Source organism: Eleutherodactylus coqui, chromosome 1 (assembly GCF_035609145.1).
Source record: "Eleutherodactylus coqui strain aEleCoq1 chromosome 1, aEleCoq1.hap1, whole genome shotgun sequence".
Taxonomy (NCBI): Eukaryota; Metazoa; Chordata; class Amphibia; order Anura; family Eleutherodactylidae; genus Eleutherodactylus; species Eleutherodactylus coqui.
In genome coordinates this window covers 130,109,531-130,134,336 of record NC_089837.1, presented here as the reverse complement: position 1 = coordinate 130,134,336, position 24,806 = coordinate 130,109,531, and the positions used below count along the sequence as shown (strand labels likewise).

Below are 24,806 nucleotides of genomic sequence, written 5' to 3'. Positions count from 1 at the left end.
AAATATTGATTTGTTTTTACATTTCTCTTTTGTTCAATCACTTATTTTGCCAATTGACAAAAAAATGCTTACAGCTGCTCTCACACAGGCATTTTTTTCCACGATTACTGCAGTGTTTTCTTTAGCGGAGTCTGTTCTATTTTTCGCTAATTAATGATGCTGCGGCTGAAAATGTAAGTAAATCACATCAAAGCGCCGCAATCGAAATTGCGGCACTTCACCGAATGCCTGTGTGAGGGAGGCTTTACACTTCTATTTTTGAAAGAATGTTTTACTTTGCGGCATTTTTTCCACACCTGCCTAAAATGTTTGCACAGTACTGTATATAAGTGTGTGTATATAGGGGACCTTTGTGCACAAATGCGCACACAAATAGAGCATGCTGCAGGTTTATTCTCATGAGCATAAAAGATGAATTAGAATTAATCCATTGAAATAAATGGCTTCTATTCTCTGTGTATTGCACACAAATACGTCCACATGAACGGGCTCCAAAAGGATAATTTATTGCAGAAAACGGAACCCTTGAAGAGAGGATCTAGTACCCTGTTGTACCTCCTCTAGCTTGGATACAAGATCTGATACAGGTGGGCATGGAGGCTCTAGTACCCTGTTGTACCACCTCTAGCTTGGATACAAGATGTGATAACGATGGACATGGAGGCTCTAGTACCCTGTTGTGCCGCCTCTAGTTTGGATACAAAATGTGATACAGGTGGGCATGGAAGCTCTAGTACCCTGTTGAGCTGCCTCTAGCTTGGATATAAGATGTAATACAGGCGGGCATGGAGGCTCTAGTACCCTGTTGAGCTGCCTCTAGCTTGGATATAAGATGTGATATGGGCGGGCATAGAGGTTCTAGTACCCTGTTGGACCGCCCCTAGCTTGGATGCAAGATGTGATATGGGCGGGCATGGAGGCTCTAGTACCCTGTTGTACTGCCTCTAGCTTGGATACAGGATGTGATACGGGTGGGCATGGAGGCTCTAGTACCCTGTTGTACTGCCTCTAGCTTGGATACAAGATGTGATATGGGCGGGCATGGAGACATACAGGTTCTGCATGGTGTTTGCAGCATATCCATCCACATGTACTGTAACTGAGCCTCTAGATTGTACAAACTTGTAGGCTTTCAGAGTTGGCATCCCAGATGGTCCCATACATGTTCTATTGGTGATAAATCTAGTGACCGGGCAGCCTTGGAATTGTGTCAATGTTGTGGAGACATTCCTGTGACCCCTTTGCTGTGTCCGGCTGAGTGTTATCCTGCTGGAAAATGCCTCTTGGAAGCCGCCATGAGAGACAACACATGTGTCTGCAGGATGTCCTGAACATATTGCTGAGCTGTCAGTGTACCTCACACCACCACTAGGGGTGACCAACTGTCATATGCAATGGACCCTCAGACCATTACACCAGCAGTGGGAGCAGTGTGCCACTCCACAGCAAAGGCAAGATTGAGATGATTACCCCAGATCTTAAGACAAAACATGTCCATCAGTGCCCAGGTTCCATTCCAGAGCAGACCGGATTCATCATTCATGACACCCCTGCAAACAGAGGCTACAGGGAGTGTAAATAGCAGTACATGTAATGGGCACCGTGAGACCAAATGCTCTTCAGCCAAGCACTGGAAATGGTTCTAACAATCATTGGGCCCTATAATGATGGCGCCACCTGTCTCTGGATAGCGTACAATGAAACAGTTGGAGACGCTGGCGCTTGTTGGACGATCAGATGATTCTCTTTCCTGGTGGTCTGACAAGGGCATCCTGAGCCCGGTCAACTTGTGTGTTCTCACGCATCCACTGGTCCCAGCACCGCCTAACTATCCGGTCAGAACGGCCCAGGTCAGGGACAATTCATCAATACGACCATCCAGCTTCTGGTATCCCAATAATGCGCCCCCTCTCAAACTCTAATTGGGTGAAATCTCTTTGACAGCGTCATAGTTACATGTCTAGTGGTCAACAAGCTCTACACAAGTGGGAGAAGAGGTCACTACACACAAGGAGCCTCCGAGAGCCTCTTATTGACCAAGGGTGGAACAACATTTCACCTAATCACACCACAACTCTTATCATTTGCATATCAACTGCATACAGAGTTTTGCAACAAAACAACAACTCCTTCTAAGTACATGATTTTTTGACAATGAGAGCATGTATAGGAAAAAAATCCTGATAAAACTTGATAGCCTGTGGATATGCCATAAATGTATATGATAGAAACACCTCTATACTAAATATCTGAATGCTATTTTAGATCTTCAGATTTTTTTTTAATATTACTAAGTGAACACTAGATGGCACTGTTTTACCTAAAACTGGTCCAGGTCCCACACTATTATTCTACAGGCCTAACACAATAACATTTTCAACACAATTCCCCCCACAATTCTTGCCTGTTAGGCTGCTCAGTAGCTTCTTATGAACATGCTACCAAGTTGGAAATATCCCGTAATTTGCGCCCCTTTCTAACGCAGTATATGCTTCCTTGTCATTTAGAGATCTGTTTGTTTTCAAAGAAAAGATCCTGGATTTTGTCCAGAAGTTGAAAAAAAAAACAATACAAGACTAATATTTCTCCCAGCCGAAACTTGGATAAGGACAGGGGACAAGACTTGTTTAGCTCACAGAGGACTTCCTAAACGAGAGATCTTCATCTCAGCTATGAGAAGTATTAAAGAGTTTGGCCACTTTCAATGAACACGTCTAGAAAGGCCATAACTGTAATGTTGTGCACATATAAGTAACACTGACTTATCCTTCTTCCAGCTCAGAAGCTGAAGGCCCCTTAATGCCCACGTATCAGCTATGTAATTAACAAACACCGGCATTCACTGTTCATAGGACACAAGGTGGTGGCACTCACATGACTGTCCATGACGTCTGGGCATGCACTGAATATCTCAAAATACTCTTCTCTATTTCTCTAAGGAGTTACAGGGGTTGTACCGAGATCACAAGTTGTCCACAGGATAAGGGACAACTTACTGATGGATGGGGGTCTCACTAAAGAGACCCACGCTGATCTCAGGAATGGGGGTCCTGTGTCCCCCTCAGCCTGTTACTGCGGCGGTCGCTTCTCCCCGCACAGTGATGTCAGAACGAATCAAGCGCTGTCCGAGCATGCACAGTCACTTCAATGGGGCTGACAAAAATACTCAAATGTTTGCTATTCCGGAGTCCCATTCAGTTGCACCCTCACTGTGGGCAATGTAGTAACCCTACAGTGAGGAGAATGGGGGACCCCTGTTCTCAAGAACGAGGGATCTCAACAATGAGACCCCCATCGATCAGCAAGTCCTCCCCTATCCTGTGGGTAGGGGATAATGTATGATCTTGGTAAACCCCTTTCCAGCCCCCTGATATCGGCGCAGTGTACTTTAGAGCAGATAGCGGAACATTCCATGAGCTAAGATACTTTATACAGAATTTAACTTACAAGATCTGCGACAGGAGATTTTTTCCGATTCTGTTTTTCGACCTCCACCTGCATCTTGGCCATGGGTTTCACCATCGCCAATGCCATCTTAGCTTCCGCCTGCAGTTTCTTCTGTCGGGAGATAAAATCCATGTCTTCAAAGGATTCGGACTCCTCCTCAGTGGTGTCTCTGTCCGAGTATGAAGAACTCTGCTTGCTCTAAATAATAACGCAAGTTACAAAGAAAGAAAAAAAAGTCTTTATCATCATTTCTGCATTTGTGACGGAATAAGAGGTCAATATAAAGTAAATGATCAGTGTGGTTCCTAAGGTACCCGGACATCACTCACTGAAGTAGTCTAAGAATATAAGAGCTGGCCGCTGTCAAACACCTTAATTACCATTAATCGTACCCAAAAGGGAGGATGGCACAGAAATAATGGATTGGGAGTCAATCATATAATATTTGCAGAGGCTATTCCAGGATCACAAGTTATCCCCTATCCTCCGGACAAGGGTATAATTTACTGATCAGTAGAGCCCTAATCACAGTTATAGACTAAAATGTATATACTTTATTGAAAAATATCTTAAAAACATGGGCTGACACACACACGTTACGCATAGACAGACAAAAACATCCACAATTATCACGGAAGAACGCCTCTTCCTTAAAAAGGAAATAGATAGAGGCTGGAAAAAAAATCGGTGTTACCAGAGGACACTTAGCGTTGTGACCTCTGTTCTTTCAGTCACACGGGGGCAAGGAAGGTGACTTTATCCGCTGTTAGGGTACAAAAGGTCGGGTGCCCACAGCAGAATAATTTTTAGATGGAGGGTCTCTTCCTACCAGAATTAGCCCCTATGTGATTGAGAATACAGCGCTCAACAAGATGGTTTAGATATCAAAAACTACAAGAGGAACAAACCCCGTTTGCGCAAAATGTGTAACGCAGAGCGGGGTCATTCAATTGTAGTAGACTCGGCTCGACGCGTTTCTCCACACGAATGTGGTTCATCAGGAGCGCTTAGATTATTTTGAGGGGACAATAACCGATTTGACTTTTTGCTGTCCTTGTTTGTGATAAACTGAAGTTCGATAAGTATTTAAAATAGTTAGAAGGAGTGGTTCGGGAAGAAAAGGCAGATTCAGTACTCTGCCATATCACATCTAGATCCCAACAAATAGTTTGTATCAGGATCCAGAACGGCCAGGATGCCTTAGCGTAATTCTGTCACCTTTTTCAAGGACAGTAGCAAGAGTCATAGAATAGACTGAATATCCACAGAACTAGTGACAGATAGAACTAAAACTGCGCGTAATAGCTGATAATCACTAGATCTACCTCAAGGGAAATTGATTTTCACAGGAGATAGATATATATTGTAGCAGGCAGCAGAGGTTGTTGCAGAATAAATGGAACAACCCCCGTGGCTAATAAGCCTTAGAATCTTTAACCCTTCTTTTAAATTAGCTTAGGGTGGTACAGCTAATTAGAGAGTCAAAGTCCAAAAAATTAGATAGTCATTCCATTAAGTGCCCGATAAGCATATTGGAAATGCTATCTCAGCCTGCAGGTGATCAGCAAATAGTCAATCTGTCAGAGTATTCCCGAGACACCCAAAATAGAAATCAAATAAACAAAAAGATAAAGCCTGTGGCTCTGATGGTGAGCCACAGGAGTAGTGTGTTAGGTTGAATGAAAGTGTGCCCATATATTGCTTTACTGGACCACCCCATGGGAGGGGAATTTGGCATAGCCCAATCACTGAAGTCCGGGAGACAGAGGGGCCGGACTGAAGTCATTAGATGCTCCAACTCAGAAGTTATGCACTTAGGAGATTACTAATTACTCTATAAAGGAAGCGGACCGGCTCAGAGTGGTCAAAAACGTCTCTGATCGCTTACCTAGAATCCCGATCATTGTATAATCTCCGGTGTAGCTCCGAGCGGCAGAGCAAGCTGCCGCGCATGAGCATGACGTCATCACGCATGCGTCGGTCCCTAATGACGTCAATACGCCGGTCATGTGATCCCTAAGTTGGTCACATGTATGGGAACAAAGTCCCATTACTGATAAGGGCAAAGGAGCTTAAAGTACTGGCAACTGTAATGCAGCTGTCAGTGCTAAGGAACAACGAGAGGAAACAGTCAGATTTTCTTATTTTAATTAAAGATAGATATGCATGATTATTTTATTACCAAATTAGATAGTACAATCCAAAAAAGCATATCATCATAGATAGATTGATGTATAATAGTCAACGGGATAGAAGATTCTCACAATAGAGTATAGGGTGGTTGTCATAAGACAGAGGCAGTTAGAGATGCCTCAAATATGTAAAAGGCATCCAGTAGAGCATATTAACATAAATAAATTGATGTATGATAATCAAAACAAATAGAGATTCTCACAATGGAGTATAAAGTGGCTGTCATAAGGCAGGGGCAGCGTATTTTTCAAATAACCACTCGATCATTGCAATGCAACGTGCTTTTCGTTTGCGATTCGCTGTTCCCCCACGCGGACGTGTTCCTGGACGGCAATCAGTTGTAAATTGGGTAAATGCGTCCCAACACCCTGGAAGACCTAAGAAACAATATTGACGCTGAGATTGCCAGAATACCAGTCGACATGCTTGAAAGAGTGCATGAGAACTTCAGAAAACGTATGCAGCAGTGTGTGGATAGCGAAGGTCCCAGGGCCCAGAGCCCAGAGCTACACCGGAGATTATACAATGATCGGGATTCTAGGTAAGCGATCAGAGACGTTTTTGACCACTCTGAGCCGGTCCGCTTCCTTTATAGAGTAATTAGTAATCTCCTAAGTGCATAACTTCTGAGTTGGAGCATCTAATGACTTCAGTCCGGCCCCTCTGTCTCCCGGACTTCAGTGATTGGGCTATGCCAAATTCCCCTCCCATGGGGTGGTCCAGTAAAGCAATATATGGGCACACTTTCATTCAACCTAACACACTACTCCTGTGGCTCACCATCAGAGCCACAGGCTTTATCTTTTTGTTTATTTGATTTCTATTTTGGGTGTCTCGGGAATACTCTGACAGATTGACTATTTGCTGATCACCTGCAGGCTGAGATAGCATTTCCAATATGCTTATCGGGCACTTAATGGAATGACTATCTAATTTTTTGGACTTTGACTCTCTAATTAGCTGTACCACCCTAAGCTAATTTAAAAGAAGGGTTAAAGATTCTAAGGCTTATTAGCCACGGGGGTTGTTCCATTTATTCTGCAACAACCTCTGCTGCCTGCTACAATATATATCTATCTCCTGTGAAAATCAATTTCCCTTGAGGTAGATCTAGTGATTATCAGCTATTACGCGCAGTTTTAGTTCTATCTGTCACTAGTTCTGTGGATATTCAGTCTATTCTATGACTCTTGCTACTGTCCTCGAAAAAGGTGACAGAATTACGCTAAGGCATCCTGGCCGTTCTGGATCCTGATACAAACTATTTGTTGGGATCTAGATGTGATATGGCAGAGTACTGAATCTGCCTTTTCTTCCCGAACCACTCCTTCTAACTATTTTAAATACTTATCGAACTTCAGTTTATCACAAACAAGGACAGCAAAAAGTCAAATCGGTTATTGTCCCCTCAAAATAATCTAAGCGCTCCTGATGAACCACATTCGTGTGGAGAAACGCGTCGAGCCGAGTCTACTACAATTGAATGACCCCGCTCCGCGTTACACATTTTGCGCAAACGGGGTTTGTTCCTCTTGTAGTTTTTGATATCTAAACCATCTTGTTGAGCGCTGTATTCTCAATCACATAGGGGCTAATTCTGGTAGGAAGAGACCCTCCATCTAAAAATTATTCTGCTGTGGGCACCCGACCTTTTGTACCCTAACAGCGGATAAAGTCACCTTCCTTGCCCCCGTGTGACTGAAAGAACAGAGGTCACAACGCTAAGTGTCCTCTGGTAACACCGATTTTTTTCCAGCCTCTATCTATTTCCTTTTTAAGGAAGAGGCGTTCTTCCGTGATAATTGTGGATGTTTTTGTCTGTCTATGCGTAACGTGTGTGTGTCAGCCCATGTTTTTAAGATATTTTTCAATAAAGTATATACATTTTAGTCTATAACTGTGATTAGGGCCCAACAATTTAATTTATAGACTCTTTCCATCTCTGTGATTAACTGATCAGTAGAGGGCTCACCGCTGACACCCCCACCGATCTCAAGAACTGGGGTCCCGTGTCCCCCTCTGATGGTTACTGCGGGAATGCAAGAGTGAATGGAGGGCTGGCCAAGCATGCACAGCCAGCGGTCCATTCATTTTAATGGGGCCGACAAATATCCAACGCTTGCCACTCGGCTATCTACTGCAATCCCATTGAAAATGAATGAAGCAGTATCGGGCTAGTGCTATCAGTGCGCCACGCAATCTCCTCCCCACTGCAGGGGGTGCAGTAAGCCCACAGAAGCCCCGTCTCAGCTTTGAGTCCCCCACGGATTAGTAAATTATCCTCTATCCTGTGGATGAGGAATAACTTGTGATCCTTGTACAACCCCTTAATGACACAGTGCAGTCCTGTGCAATCATGGAAGCCGATCCCGCAACATACAGTGTGGGTGCCAGCTGTTTCTGACAGCTGACACCCACCAGCAACAGCTGCAATTAGTATCCATGCTGATCGTGGCTATTAACCTTTTAAATGCTCTGATCGAAGTTAGGGGGTCAGTTGCCATGGCAGCTGGGGGGTTTTGAAGGCTCTCAGTGCTGCCATTGCAGATTGCTTATCAAGCCATGACTGTGGTGTGGCTTGATAAGACTGCCTGTCAGATCACAGTATCATATAAGACTACGGCATTACATTATATTGCAGGAGCGATCACACCAAATCGCAAGTTCATGTTCCCAATGGGACTAAAATGAAAAAATTAAAAATCAGTTTAAGAAAAGATAAAAAATTTTTAAAAAAAGGTAATAAAAGTTTAACTCCCTCCTCCCAATATTTATAATAAAAAATCTAAATAAAAAAAACTGCAAAAACCTATCTGGTAATGCTGCGATCGTAAAAATCCCATCTATCAAAGTTATGCATTATTTACCCCGCGCGATGAGTGTCATCAGAAAAAAAAAACACGTCGTCACAATAGCGCTTTTTTGGTCATATACTCTCCAAGAAAAAAAAATAATAAAAAGTGATCAAAAAGCCATATGTATTCAATGGTACCAATAGGTAACCACATGACGTCCCATAAAAAAACGAGCCCTCACACAACTAGGTCACCGAAAAAAAAATAAAAAAATTTATGGCTGTCAGAAGATGGCGGCTGAAAATAGTTATATTTTTTTCAGATATTTTATATATTTTTTTTAAGTAGTACAGCAAAAAAAACTCCACAAAAAACAAAACCCCAGCCTAAATAAGTTTGGTATTGTAGTAATTGTACTGACCCATAAAAGTGATCATGTCATTTTTACTGCAGTGTGTAGGCCGTAGAAACAAGACCCCTTCCCGCACAAAGATAGCGGAAATACACTTTTTTCCATTTCACTTCGCTTAGAATTTTGTAAAGTTTTTCAGTACATTATACGGTACATTAAATAGTACCACTGAAAATTAATACTCGTCCAACAAAAAAAACAAGCCCTCAGATTTTTTGACGGGGGGGGGGGGGGAAATGAAAAGAAAATTTTAAAAAGAGGCTGTGTCCTTAAGGGGTTAAATATATAGAAATGTCTTGTTGCGTTGAGACAATGACAGATTTTATGTAAACTATTAGTAAGGGAATTTATGTTATTAGCGCTGAAAGCCGGGCAGGAGCAATCCCAGAGTTCCCGGCTGTAGGCTGTCCCTAGTGATGAAACCTACCATTGGGGATAGTGGGGTATCCAGGCTGGTTTCAGTCTTGCTGTCATCGGCATCGCTGTCCTTGTCACTCCCGCTGTCATTTACAAAGCAGATCTGTAAGTTCATCCCGCTTTGGAGCCTGGAGAATGAAGACAGCAGATATTTATTGTAATGATTGCCACTTAGTGCCTATGCCTGGGGTTAATGACACGGCCGTAATAAGACCCAATATGAAGATTTAGTTTCCTTCTCAGTTCCTTCTAGAACACGGCACGGTCCACTGCAAGTTCTGGCTTACACTGGTAATTACTCATATACCCTATACATATTGTATTCCTGTAGAATACTGTTCTGTGCACTCAGCAAACACATTGTTTTATATTCCAGAAGACACTACTTGCTCTTCTGCAGAGCTGTGGCCATGGTGCGGATATCCGGACCAGGAGACATTACATTTTTGGACAATATCCCAAATCATACTCATTGGTTAATGGGCCTACCAAGAAAACTCGCCTGTCCACTATGAAGTTTGGATAATAAGCATAAGAGACTGCATAAATAGGTATACTACTATAGAATTAACAAAGAGTAACTGACCACATGGTGGCGCTGTCTGCTTACCAGTCATGTTAAGGCTGAAGAATAAGATGCACCCACACTCAGAGCTAATTCTAAGGATCATAAACCCCGGCCTGACACTCATTTGTTCTAGGTTCCCTGTGTCCAAGCATTGGTAGATCAGGGCACACCAGTATATAGATGGTAAATACTTATCATACGGCACAATATTGTAACAAAGTAAAGCTGCACAGTCTTTAAGGTTTGCAAAATAAACAAAGCCCGTAACTTGGTAAAGGGCCACGCCAGGGCTTCTGTTCTCTTCATTATGTAGCTATCCCCCAGTATACATAAGTGAGCCCATATTATTTTGGCTAGTTATTTCTTTCTCACATAATTAGTAATAAGTGGTTAATTGGCACTGTTGCTTTGCAGTAGCGGAGATGTGGGATTGAGTACTAAGAAGGACAACCGCTGCATGCGGTTTGTATGTTCTTCCCGTGTTTGCATGGCTTTCCACCGGGTAATCAAGGTTCATACTGACCGCTATGACTGGCTACCTGTGGAATTGGTCCTACTGTGTAAGGGCTTTTTCCCACTAGCGCATATACAGCAACAGCTTTTTTTTACGTTTTCACGCCCGCTGCATATAAGCTTTTTTCGCGATCACGGCCAGCGTTTTCTCGCCCATTCACGTGACTGTGGGCGTCGTTTTTAGCGACAAAAATAAGCCGCACTCCAGAAAACCCTCGCTCTGCCAAAATCCTCAGGATGCTTTCCAGTGCCTATATAGAGGCACCTGTAAGCTTTTCGGAGCGTTGGCCGCTGCAAAAATGCCTCCCCATCCCTTCCCTTTCCCTGCTCCCATAGGAGTCTATGGGACCCGCCAGCGTATATTGGCCAAAACACAGTTCCAGAACTAGCTTTTGGCTGAGCGTATATGCGCCGGCCACGTGTAGGTTCTTTTTCCGCGCTGCCAGGGTATTTACATGCCGTATATTTGCCCGTTGAACGGCTGCATTGGAAATCAATGCTTCCCGTGGGTACCGTATATGTGCCCGGGCGTGAAAATGCGCAGTGTATGTGCTCGTGGGAATAAAGCCTAAAACAGGGAATTCAGAATTGACAATCCTCGTACTGCACTGGGGAATATCTTGTATAAGCAACAGGAAATAATACTAATTTTAGTATGTAAAACATGCAAGAATGGTGAAGCCCACAAAGCTACAGGTTCACATAAGTTAGATGCCATCAGCATGGTGTATCCTTGGTTAGATCCCTCTCATTATACTGCAAGATCACATGAAGCAGCAAATGTAAAGAAGCTTTATTCTCCACGGGGTAACATTGGACATTATATCCAAGCTCTTCTGTAATCCACACTTTTATATTAATCCAATTAGCAAGCAGTGATATTAACATTTCTTCCAAAGCTACCAACACAATGGAAGCTAATGAACTGGGTCTTCATGAAGTGGACCATGCTATTAGAGAATTCCCAATGTACACCGTGTACTGTATAGTCTGAGAATACGAAGATTTCATCTTCATGATTAACCCCTTAGTGACCCCCCCATCACACCTTTTGACGGCCTGTATCGGCAATCGTTGTATGAAGAGCGATCGTTCAGCGATCACTCTTCATACAACACGGGCGCTGGCTGTTTCTTACAGCCGACACATGGTGACAACAGCTCCGGTCAGCCACGCGGCTCATCGGAGCTGTTAACCCTTTAAATGCCGCTGTCAGAATTGACGGCTGTGATTGGTCAATGAATGGCTGTGATTGGTGCATCAAGCGCTCCAGAACCAATCTCTTGCTGGAGGCGGGGTTTTCAATCCCTGTTACCAGCAACAGATGCTTTGTCGGCGCCGACAACTGCACGGAAGCCTGAAGAAGCGTCGGAGGAACCCGGATGGCGCCTGCTAGGCGAGTATTGCTTTTTTTTTCCAGCTTCCTTGGCTGCGTTTTTTAGTTTTGCTGAAAACATAGCCAAAACGTTGGCAAAATGCATGAGAGCGCTGCTGAAACCGCAGTAAGTGCAGTGTTGAAAAAAGCTGCGTTTTTGCAATCGCCTGTATGAGGGAGGCCTAAGACAAGCGTTAAAACGTAGCTTTTCTCAAGTACTGTCCGTTCTATTTTCATGTATGTCAAAACACGATGCCTTGCCCATTGAAAGGAATGGAGTGCGTTTTAACTGCGCTTTTTCAGGTTCTGGCATTATCAGCCTGTTTGGCTGCATTTATAACCGTGCTAAAAATGCAGTCAAAGGCTGTTACAAGTGCATGTCAACGCAGCTGAAAACGCAGTAAACTCTGGTAAAGAACGCAGCGGTTTACAAGTGTATGTGTGAGAGTGGCCCAAGTCAGGGGTCCCCAACTCCAGTCCTCAGGGACCACCAACATGTCATGTTTTCAGGATCTCCTATGGTAAGAACACCTGTGGCAATGTCTGAGGCACTGATGATAATTACATCACCTGTGCAATACTGAGGAAATCCTGAAAACACGACCTGTTAGTGGTCCCTGAGGAAACACTGACATAGATAACTCCAACCCTATGGCAAGACTGCACAGCAGACACCGGACAGGGAGAGTTAGCACGCGGACTTATAGTCCAAAGGCATTCTGATAGTTATGCCACAGAGGTTTCCTGTATAGTAAAATGACTTCTGTATAAAAGGCCCTTTTACATGGAACGACTAGCGGTAAAAAAAAAAAAATCATTCAATGCAGTGAAAATGAACAATAATTGTTCAGTGTAAACAGCCAGCGATCCAACGGCGAACACTAATGCTTCTTATTCATTTTACGCAGCCATAAAAACCATTGTTGGCTCGTTTACTAATCATTCAGATAAAATGCCACCGTTCAGTCGTTAGCAGTCACTTATATGGCCAACGAGCCAACAACATATGTGCCTGTATAAATAGGCTGCCTGGATATCACAGGCTCGTTCAAACGAGAAGTCGTCAGGTCTAAAGGGATCCTAAAACCTCTGGTACTTCGAAGGCACTGTATATACTACACACTAATGTACAGAGAAGCGAGGCGATGCTGCGCCATCATACACGTCATACCTGGAAGACAGGCTGGGCTTCCCACTTTTGCTGCAGCTGGTGTACAGGCCCGGGCCATCATCGAAAAAGCTCCCCAGTGCCAACTTCTGCCTGATGGATTCTCTTTCATTCTTCTGAGCCTAAAAAAAAAGTCACAGAAAAAACAGGTAAGAAAAAAAGTGCTCAGATTAAGGTATGTGCAGGAAAATCACTTCAAGGGGTGTTCAGGTGGTGCAAAACTGCTGTCAAACAAATGCTAATCCAATGTTACTTTGCATTGTGGTTGGCTGCATTGTTGCAATCTGCTTTGGATTTAGTGTCTGTAACCCATCACCTCCCAGCACCTCAGACATGTTTATTCTCAGGTTGCCCCAGGATACGACCTATAGGCATTCTGGAGCGGTAGGTCGGGCTTGTTCAGTAAGACCAGGGACGGATTTGTGGGACCAGACTGCTGATCTGTGGGGGGAAATTGTAATAAAAAGCTCCATTGTGGCAGGATGTGGCGGCCATCTTGGAAAATAGCGATGTGAGAAAACATCGGAAACCGAGGACAGGATAAGAAGGTGATGGCAGTGTGGTTTATACCCACAGGAACCAGCTGGAGGGGAGGAGAGAAGAGGGAGAGCGTTTAGCAGTCACGCTGCTAAACTCCCTCCCACCTCCCTTCTCCGGCCGCTGTCATAGGATCCCATAGGAGCCCCTGCAGCGGCCGACGTATTCCAGGCAGTTCCAAGTCTTTTGGGCCCGATGTAAAAATGCCGGGTGCTTTTACGTGGCAGAAATACAGCCACGTGATCTGATGCATTGGAATCCAATGCATCATATCACAGCGTATACCAGCCGACTGTGAAAACAGCGGGCCAGTATACGCTCATGGGAAAGAGCCCTGAGGGATTAAAATGCATTTAAGACTTCATTCACACAGGCGCGACAATTTCCGGCTGCCCGTGTCATGGCCACAGTGCGGCTGAAAAGGACATGAACAAGCGGCGGCCGTGATGGAGTCACAGTTGCAACTCCTGTTTAGACAGCCGAGGCTGCAGTGTATATACCCCACAGCTTCTGGGTACCACCTTCCACCCCCTTACGCCACATCTTTGACCCCTGCCAGCTTTTGACAAGGAGAGGGGGTGAGAGCTTAGCAGAGCTAGTCCCTTCCCCTCTCTGCTCTAGCCTATGGGAGCTGCCAGCAAGCGGGAGGGGGCAGGACTTTAGCACACTAGCTTCCTCCCTGTCCCGCCCCCTCCCATTGCAGAAAGCCGTCAAGGAGTGTAGAGGGGGAGAGAAGGGGGAGAGAAAGGGGGTGGAGTTTAGTAGTCATGCTGTTAAACTCCCTCCTACCTCCCTTCTCCAGCAGCGGATGGCGTATTCCGGCGGAAGATAGTTCCAGAACTATCTTTCCCAGCCAGCGTAAAAACGTCTGTAAGGAATGCGCACCGTGTGTGCTATCTTTGCTGGCCGGACGTTTCTTTTTGCATTGGGAATACACCAATCTGAACTGAGGCAGTGAAAACGTGGCCAATATATGCCTGTGTGAAAGAGCCCTAAAGACGGCTGACCAAGACTGGCTGTCCACAGAGATATTTCATAGTGTGATCTGTGGCGATAAATTGTACGCGGATCCCGCTTGAAACGCTTTCCATATGATAACTATGGAAAGTGCAGTCTGATGTACAGGAGCGGGAAATCCACGACACAATGAACCTATTATTTCAGTGACCTTTAGTGCTCCCCCGCGGCGTGATATCCTGTGGCGGCCGTGGACAGTCGGCCTTACTTGATAACTTTATTTTACGGAGACATAAAAAAAAATTTTGCAATAAAAACTGATATTTTCAGGAGGGACTTTCCAATGTAGCGGATTTAGTGTTTGGACATAACATTACACACCTACAACATGGCCATATACACAGGCTGTTCAATGGAAGAGAGGAATACACCCAAAACACACCCAACTACACTGTTAGCAGAGGCCTGTAAGCCAACAAACTCAGACCCATTGGAGGCGGGAAGACATTTTTTCCCCCTTAAATAGGAAAAATTGGCTTCTATCTAATTTTTTTTTTTTTTGCCTTCCAATGGATCAACATTTGGGAGTGGGCGGGGGTAATAGGCAGGGGGTTCTTGTGCTGCCCAGTGTTGCATCTGAGAATCTTGGGTGCAACCTTCACTCAGCCAACTCAATGAGGCTTTGGTTACATTCACACAGGCGAGTGCAATATCTGGCAGAGAAACTTGCCTCAATATTGCGCTTGTCAACGTACTTTTTTTTTATGGCAATGCAAAAAGGTTTTTGATTAAAAAAAAAAAAAAATCTCATTACACCGCTTCTGTGCAATCTTCACGCACATGATAGTATTGCAAGTGTTTTCTATTGACTTCAAAAGGGAACTACTGCATTGTACTCGCATGTACATTGCACAGCATGCGATGTCCTTTAGGGCTCATGCCCATGGTCGTGACGGGCTCCGCAAGCGGAATACTGCAGCGGAGTCCGTCATGGTGCCCCCCCCCCCCCAAGACCCCATACTCACCTAATCCGCTGTGCAACTCCTGCATGACATGCTGCCTCACATGTGCAGTACAGCGCATGATGCGCCGGCAGTGTCGCATGACACGGCCGGCGGGGCGCGTATTCATGCTATACTTTTGCTGTGCTACAATGGAAGCCGTCCGCACGTATTCTCGCTGAAAATAGGACATGCCACGGGGGTATTTCATGCTGCGGAATTCCGCGATGGAATTCTGCAGTGTGAACATTGAGCTATTAGGTTCAATAAAACCTAAAAAACTGAAATGCGGCGGAAATCCGGCCATGGGCATTAGCCCTTATGGTCTCATGAAAAACAATGGACGAAGCTTTCAAAGGGAACGCCTAAAGATAGAACGTGCGGTGGTTAAGAAAGAAAATATTTTTAAAAATTGCTTGTGTGAATGAATCCATACAAAAGAATGGGTTTCATATTTGTGCGAGATTTGCACAAAAGTCGCACAAGAATATCATTGGTGTGAATCAGAGAAGAGAACAGACAGCAGTGATCCCTATTGTTTTGGCCGGCACTACAAGGCGCTCGCACAACAATGCGAATACAGAAAGCTGCGCCGTCACGTCCCGTCTGTAATGAGGGCTCTATTGTCTTCTTATTACAGGGCTATTATTTTGTTTTTCCATCTTGACATACATAAGTACATGGGATAAATCGCTTCATACAATTAAAGGGATGTGGATGGTAATCTGGTGTAAGCAGATTAACGACAACCCGCGGACCATATCTCTGACGACCCGTGTTTTAGGAGATGAACAAATCTCCAGAATAAAACACCTTGAATGAAGTCACATTGTGAGACATTCTTAATAAAAGAAATTAAGCCCTGATTAAATGCAGACATCCCTGCGTATCCCTGAACGCACAGACATGCGGCAGCAGTAAGCTTCTTAGCCATATTCTGCTGCCGACATGTCATCCCGTTTCCAGCAACAATGTAATCCTTCGGCAGTGAAAGCTCTTGTGCCGAGGCTTTACAACCGCTTGCACTTCCTTTACAGAACCGCTGCAATCCACTTTACTAGATCAGCCATTTTCCCAAAGCCATTATAAAGACCGCGCAGAACGTTACCTGCTAGAAGATCAGTTTACTAGCGGACTTCTCAGCAGTGACGGCAGAGAATGATGCAGCCTTATACAAATCTGATTACGGTGTAACAACACTGACCCTGAGAACCAAAACGGATCCTACAGGCTCTCCGCTATTATTTTTAGGCACGTTCAAAAACTATAAGAATTATTGGCCTCATTCATCTGCTTTTTATAAATGTAATGCATTCTGAATATTTAAGATCATCAATTTATGACCAAAGGTCGAACCCCCACCGACTGAGAAAAAGGGGGTCAGAGCGGGAGTGTTGCTCCCTCTCACTGTTTTTACCTGCTCAGCGGTGGGCCAGTGAACACCAGCCTTCCAAAGTGCCAGAACCGCTGCTGCGCAGAGAAAACGGTGACGGGCGAGCAATATTACAGCCCTTTCGTTCGTAGAAGTTGTCAGCCCCCCCACTGATCAACCTAGTGATATCCCATCACTTCAAAAGAAGGAAATACCCTTTAAGAATAGTTATAGAACCTATTACTAATCATCACAAAACACTGATAAAATGTGCGGCAGGGCGGTACACAAAATGGCCTGCAGGGGGCTGTAAACAGGCCTTCTGTGTACTGGAAGCTGTGCTAATCAGCAGGGATAGCCTTAGGGCTCCTGTCCAGGGGCGATCTTGCATTGTGTTACTCGTGGCAATAATCCGGCCGTGAGTAACGCAGTGCACGCTTTTCATAGCGTTGCTATGGAAAGTGCAGCTCCCTGTCCATGGGCAGAGAATCATGGCAATTCTCTGCTCGCGGGACTCAAATCGCGGCATGCTGCGATGAGCCTATCTGTCAGATAGGCTCACCGCAGAGAACTGTCAGTTCTCTCCCCTGCATTGGAATATCACTCGCGATATTCCGCCTCGCCCGTGGACAGGGGCTAAACTCTCCAGACACAGTCAGTCCCTAGCTGAAAGCTGGGGCAGCGCTGCTGCTGAAGGCCATGTCCGGCTCTGAGAGCTAGAGCTACTCCCTGAGAGGAGGATGACAGCCCGATGTCTGTGGGAGACCAGGCTGGTGTACGGCCATGAGTCTGACAGAGAAGCCCGCCCAGACTGCCACCCTGTTGGGTACGTGTAGTGGCACTAGGCACTGTGTTAGTAGTGAGTGGGGAAACTTACTGTTTAGTTAGTGCCTTATGTTTATAACACAGTGTATGCGCTGCCAGTGGCTGCTGTGTGTCCACTGGAATTCTCTATTATTGCTGAATATTCAAGAAAATAAAAGTAATTCAGACTTTTCCATGGACTGGGTGGGCTGCTGTGTTGTCGCTGACCCCACTCCCCATGCACATACAGTATAGAGAAAAGGAACCCACCAGCACCACATACTGATTCCCAGCTTGGCTGGGACCAACAGCCTCTAGTGAACCACTGATCCCCAATTCAATCCAAGGCATCAAATGAGAAAGTGGCATACAAAGGTGCAAAAATTAGAAAAAAGTGACTTCTATTCCACAATGCCACAAACACACTACGATTCAACCATAAGCTTGACATCGCCACAAATGACATTTGAAAAGTTTCAAAAACATTGAAACAGCGATCTTCAGGCTCCAAGCAAACCCTGTGCTTAGGCTCTATATTCATCGTATACCATGAAGCCTTCTCCTGATGTATACTTCTGACATACACATACGCCACTATCTATATACAGGGTTCTTCCAGATGATCTTCCCAATTTGAAACCCCCATAATTTACGTTTCCTGACACTAAGACACGTACATTTGATGTCAATGAAAAACTCAAACTTTCATTTAGTAAAACTGTCTGACAGGAAGAGGTCCTTGTTGCCCATGGCAACCAATCACATTCCACTTTCATTTCTCAAGCTGCTGAGGTAAAATCAAAGCTGTGCTGCGACTGGTTGCTATGGGCAACAAGGACATCTTACTGTTAGACAGTTTTGCTAAATAAGGCCCCCAAAAAGTTTTATTCTGTTGTAGTCGCTGCTAGGGGGATATGGGACAAAATGGCTGACGGTGAAGACTGGAGAGCATTTTGTGTTCTTGAGGAGGAAAAATCGCAGCATGTTCCATTTTTGCGCAGATTCGGCACGGACAGCTTCCATTAAAGTCAATGGGAGCTGTCCAACCCGCGGGCCCTTCCACAATTGACATTGAGGAAGATTCTGCGCAAATGTGGATAGTGTTCTCCCTACCGATTACAATTGTCACAGATCCTGAAACCGCATGACAAAGCAAGGCGACGTTCTGTGAGAGCATGCAAACTAATGGAACCGATGGTGTCATGGCCTCTTTAGTGTTTAGTGATGAAGCCGTCTTCCACCTTTCGGTCACAGTGAACAAATGTAATGTCAGAATCTGGGGGAGGTAAACCCACCCATCTATGTGGAGCGTATGTGCGACTCCCCCAAGGTGAATGTGCACTACAACCTGTAGGAAGGTGTGCGGCCTCTTCTCTGTCCATGAGGAAACAATCTGGGGGATTTCGTACCTGGACATCCTACAGATATGGCTTCTGCCGCAGCCGGAACAGGAAACCCCAAGTTTCATCTTCAACAGGATGCCCCCCCCCCTCCCCTCCATTTTCACAATAAAGTCAGAAGATGGCTCAGTAGGCGACTACCAAACAGATGGATTATTCGTGCAGTTGGCGAAGATAGTGAACGTCTTCACTGGCCTCCACATTCCCCGGACCCTACATCTTGTGATATTTTTATTTGGGGAAGTGTTAAAGATCCAGTCTATATGCCCCCTTTACCACCCACCATGCATGATATTGACATGATTGTATCCGTCAGCCATGATACAAGTTGTAGTGTATGGCAGGAACTTGACTACAGGCTCCATGTACCGAGTGACAAAAGGGGTTTATATTGATCACCTCTGACGTGGAAAACATTTGTGATGTTGTGCAACAAAACTTTTTGAGCGTCGTTTCCATTTATATCAAATTTATGTATCCGAGTGTCATTTAGGAGGGTTTCAAATCAGGAAGATCATTTGTAGTATATATAGGTAACCCTGTATATGCCGCCCCCCCCCCCCAGAAAAAGTACCTCTAGCGTATGTTTAGCCAGTATGTCTAGTCTATTTTTATTTACAAATTGCTCCGGTGGGCACAGTACATATTTCTTAATACAACTGTATCCTACAAAAAAAAGGCAAAAATGATATATTATTCATATGCTGTTATTTTACAATAAGAGTCAATGGTACAATTACGGAACTGTGAACACAAAACCTGATACCATACATCTGGTGTATACAACACTCAGTAGCTCACTTAAACATGTACGCTATGTGTATGTGCCATTCATGCTTCAGTTGAGCGTACATTCCCATCCATATTTCTTGGGTACTACTGATCTTATCAATAAGGCCACTCTCACAGCTTTTTACAGCGTTTGGCGCAGCATGTGAAGCGCCACGCTTAACGCTGTATAACACCTCCATTGATTTCAATAGAGTTTCTCAGACGAGGGTTTAAATACAGGGTTTCTAACGCCACGATTTTCAAAGGCTGTCTGCTCTATTTTAGTGCATTTCAGCACCCATTGTATTGATTGATCGATTGATTGATCTTACAGCGGATTCCAGCTCTGACCCTGGCCAGCGACCCCGCGTACCTGTCTTTTTTCTTCATTTTCTGTACTGCAGATGATCCGGACGGCGAGCCACCATTGGACAGGCACAGTACCTATTTTTTTTTTGCAAATGCTTATTTTTCCTGCACCATCGCTAGGTGATGACGGGGGTACCAGCAACCTATTCCCAATGTCAATTGTGGAAGAACCGCAGGTCAGACAGCTTCCATTGACTTTAATAGAAGCTGTCCGCGTGGAATCTGCGCAAAAATGGAACATGCTGCGATTTTTCTTCTGTGGGTGGAAATCACAATTGTTTTCTGCGCGTGTGCAGGAAGAAGCGATTTCCCATAACATGCTATGAACGGTATTTGAAGATTCCCTCTATGAACAATAGCTCACAAACATCTAACAAACAATCAGCGCTCTGTGTAAAAGAAAAACGAACGCTGCAACGACTATCTGAACGATAATGGCTCCACATAACCGCCACCTCTAGTCCTACAGCATGGAGTCTTGTAACGGCACTCCACAGCCTGGTCAGCATTATATAATGTGCTGCGGTCATCTACACCAGCAATCAGCAGTACGCGGATGTTCCTACTAAAAGTGGAAGTAAAACTTGTTCCAGATTTTCGGACTGCAGTGTTGTTGAAAGAATCCATATGGTACACAGCAGAGAATACACCTACATAAGTCTAACAGTGCAACCAATACCTTTGTAGAACTTTCCAAATGAAGGGAAGAGATTTTCTGGAGGACCATTTCCTTCCTTGTGTTCATTTTTAGCTGCTGCAGAACCTCCTGGCATATCAAAGTTTGTCCACAGTCCACTTTCTCTCCCATTTACCTCGCTTCTTCACTTGACTCCCCATGTAAACTCTGCGACAGCTCAAGCTGACGGACTATGTGAAGTCTCCCTGCTTCAGAGTGTTTGTTCTTCTCACATAGACGTGCGGACATCTGCTACTCTTTGCCATGTCTTGCACGCAGCGCCCGGGCCGTTCATACTCCCACTATCACCTGCCACACTTCAACTGGGAATGTGGCCACAGTCTACTGATATGCTGGCTTTACCTAATAAAGGCATAATGCATCCCCACCAGGTCGGACACCACTAGATTTACATCACAAAGGCCAGCAGAGCGCTCATATATTCCAGGGACGACACTTCATACTTCTGCTCCTTATCAGAACTTATCTATAAAAGGGCTTACATTACTGAAGTTTTTCATATTAAAAAAAGGAATTATTCTCATCACTCCCGTTACTTTACTATTTACAAAAAAAATGCTATAGCAATATATGCAATGTCAACAACCCATAGAAACTGGGATTCCATGAATGTCAGAGATATTTGTCCCATGGTTCATAGTTATTAAAGGTTGCACCTCTTCCAAATAGTTGTCACCATTTACATACATCCAACAGAACCGACAACTTCTGCCAGAGGCAAAAATGGAGCAATGCCTCTGTGGCACCACCCATTAGGAGGCTGCTTTCCTGCCAGTCAATGCCTGACCTTTTACGAAGCCTTGTAACAGACTGGGAGTATAAGCCAAAACCAGAGTCTTCTCCAAAAGGAAAAGATAAACCATCCACTGACAGGCTGTTCGAGGTTTTTAGCCCTCATCACTGGACATTAGTCTGCTGACGTGGGTTTAGAGGGGTAAAGTTTGTCCTTATAGGGAGTTTTCGACCAGGCAATTTCCTTGCACATGTTCCGTCTGATTGGACAGAACTTGTACAGGAAAAAAAAAAAAAAACATTATTTTCTACGTGTTTCTGTCCCAGACCAAGATTCTGAGATAGAGAAATCGCAGCATGTCCTATTTTTGGGGAATTCTTGTTCTTATTATTTCCTGTGGGTGCGTGAAAAAAAAACAAAAAACACATCACAGTCGTATGCCATGCCATTTACATGCATTAGAGATGCAGCTTTTCCTACTTTAACTATTGGAAAAACATGCAACTGTTTCACACACGTGAAATTCTCACATATGGAGATACAAAATGCATTAAAAAAATGAAATAAACTTGCAGGTTTTACGAGTTGATTTTCTCAAACAGATACCGCACTTGCCCCTGTAAATACAGCCTTAGTGCTCACTCATATGAGGATATGTCTCCCGTGAATTACACATGTATTTTTCATATGCTTACTTGCTGCGCATGTTCTCCAAAGCCAAAATAGGTCACTGCGGATTTTTTTTCATGCACATGAAAAAAAAAAGCAGATGTGAGTAACCCAACAGAAATCAATGGGCTTTTAGCACTGTGTATTATGGTGCGACGTACGCCTGTGAGAGTAAGCATCTAGAAAGTGTAAGGAGCCTTAAAAGGCCATGCGTGCTCCTCTGGGAAATTTTTGCATATTGGAAGATGCAGTACTGCCTCTACAGTGCCTACAGTGTTAAAGGTATGCCACTGGCTGGCAGGAATACTGCCTTCTAATAGGTGGGGTGTGGTACCATTTTCCTATTTGCATACATTTCCCAGAGGAGAATGCATGGCCTTATAAGTCTACTCACCTCTATGTGGTGCTCTCCCCAAGTAGACACTCTACCCCTCCTAAGGCAAAGAACAGGTTACTAAACCATGAAAGTCTGAGTAAACTCCTGTTTATAGACATGCGGTAACCCTGGTGTCACAGGAGCTTGTGGATTCCTCCCTGGGGAGTTCTGTCAGTACCGTTCTACATGGAAAGTCTGGAGGACGGCATTCACACTTCTATGGGAAGGTATGCAGAGAATGACTCAGGATGTCATATATTCTGAAGCTAGATGTGCCCACACATACAGACATCATTTTGGTAATTTTTACGATACTCCATCATTATATATTTCATGCATTGAATACCGTGTTCCTATCACCTTCCAGTAGACGCAATGTGACAGATTGCACATTAACAAGCCAAGACATTTCCAGTGCTGCTGATGCACCAGTCATTTCTCAGGATTCGTGTTTCAGGCGGTTACATCATCTGTGACATTACTCATACAGTGTGATCATTTCAATATAGCAGCTCTTCGAGGTGCTCTCATACAGCCTTATAAACGCCTTGTAGCGCTCTTCCTATAAAAAAGTGATAATAGCAAATGGAATGGACACCAGCTTTTCAAACAACTTGTGCTGATATATGATATCCAGTGTGATCATCAGCAAAACTGTAAGATTTTGTGCTGAAATATAGCTCTAACCTGCTATCGCCCTTCCCCCTACCGTGCTCTCTGTGATCTGCTCTCATATGATTGACAGGCGATGCTAGAACATCGGGATGAGTCATACTGCTCATTGAACTGTAGGCAGAGAGCATAGAAGAGGGGGAGTGTAAGAGATGCACACACAGAAATGTGAATGTTGGAGATATGACGAGTTATCTGCAGCTGTTTAGACACTGCCATGTCTTTCTCTATACTCCTACATGATGAGGGCATGGCTGTGTGTAACAAACAGTAGGAGGGCAGAATCTCTGCAGTTCTCTCTGTATAGTCTATAGAACCTAGCACACACAGCAGAGCAGCAGCTACTCCCAACAGTCTTGAGAGGATTGAGAATCAAAGGTACACCCAGCAGAAGGAAAAATGGAGAAAAACTATAGAATATAAGTTATAGAATAGTGAGAAGATGGTTATTCCTCATGTACACACATGGTAACTTATTATGAAAAGTCAGGTACACTTTTAAATAATCAGCAGCTATAGACTCAACCGCCACAGAGGTTGACTGTACTATACACCAATCATTGCTGAGGTCTCAGCATTATACAGGATTTATTTTGAACTAATTAAACTTATGTAACAATATACTAACCACTTCTCATGTCCTTAATTTGTATGCATGTTTGCTACTACTGTGTTTTCCCGAAAATAAGACCTACCCCGATTTTCGAGGGGAGCTTGAAATATAAGCCCTGCCCCGAAAAAAAGTCCATAGCTACACTACATGGAAAAAAAAACAATACTCACCTAGCAGGCGCCGTTAGGGTCCCTCTCACTGGTCTCCATCGCTCCAGCAGGCTTCCATGTCGTCCTCAGTGCTGAGAGAGAATTCTCTTCCAAGTAACAGGACCTGAATACCCCACCTCCAGCAAGAGGCGCTCACTTAACTAATCACAGCCATTGAGTGAATGACATCATTGAATGGCTGTGATTGGTTCATCGAGCGCTGAGACTCTGATTGGCTGAGACTGCATTCCAGAACCAATCACAGCAATCTCTTGCTGGAGGCGGGGTATTTATGCCCAGTTACCAGGAAAAGAATGCTTTCTCAGCACTGAGGACTACAAGGAGGCCTGCTGGAGCGACGGAGGCCAGAGGGCGGGACCCGAACGGCGCCTGCTAGGGGAGTATTAAGACACCCCCCAAAAATAAGACACTGTGCCTCTTTTGGGGCAAAAATGAATATGTCAGTCAGTGTCTTATTTTCAGAGAAACACTGTGGGTCTGTCTGGGAAAATGTCAGTATTCACTGTGGCTTTACTCATGAACCAGGAAGATCAGGATGACCAGTGTCCATATAGGAAATTATCTTCAGGCACAATTCTGCATGACGTGACCCACTAAAATGTCCCCGCGTTGTTCCAACCTTTTCACACAATGATAAAACAAACAGACCATTTCCATTTCAAGTGCCGCCGGCTGTAAAATCCTGAATATGTTGTGGAGATGTTCAGGATACTGAATGGCTGGTTTTAATCTGAGCGGTTTTAGGGCCGCAGATATCAAGCTTGTTCAGCTGTTCCA

The 24,806-nt window shown here is 44.5% G+C and overlaps 1 protein-coding gene across 5 annotated transcripts in view; it reads right to left on the bottom strand.

Moving 5' to 3' along the window:
• Positions 1 to 24,806, bottom strand: part of SCHIP1 (schwannomin interacting protein 1) — a 154,187-nt gene that overhangs the window by 12,256 nt on the left and 117,125 nt on the right. For 4 of the 5 annotated variants that reach the window (XM_066600442.1, XM_066600466.1, XM_066600450.1 and 1 more), the window contains 3 exons: positions 12,892 to 13,010; positions 9,275 to 9,392; positions 3,448 to 3,645 (listed from right to left, as the gene is read on the bottom strand). In XM_066600442.1, the coding sequence (XP_066456539.1) occupies positions 3,448 to 3,645; positions 9,275 to 9,392; positions 12,892 to 13,010 (435 nt within the window). Of the gene's footprint in view, positions 1 to 3,447; positions 3,646 to 9,274; positions 9,393 to 12,891; positions 13,011 to 20,778; positions 20,940 to 24,806 lie in introns of those variants that run through there. The other variant, XM_066600457.1, reaches the window with a different exon arrangement.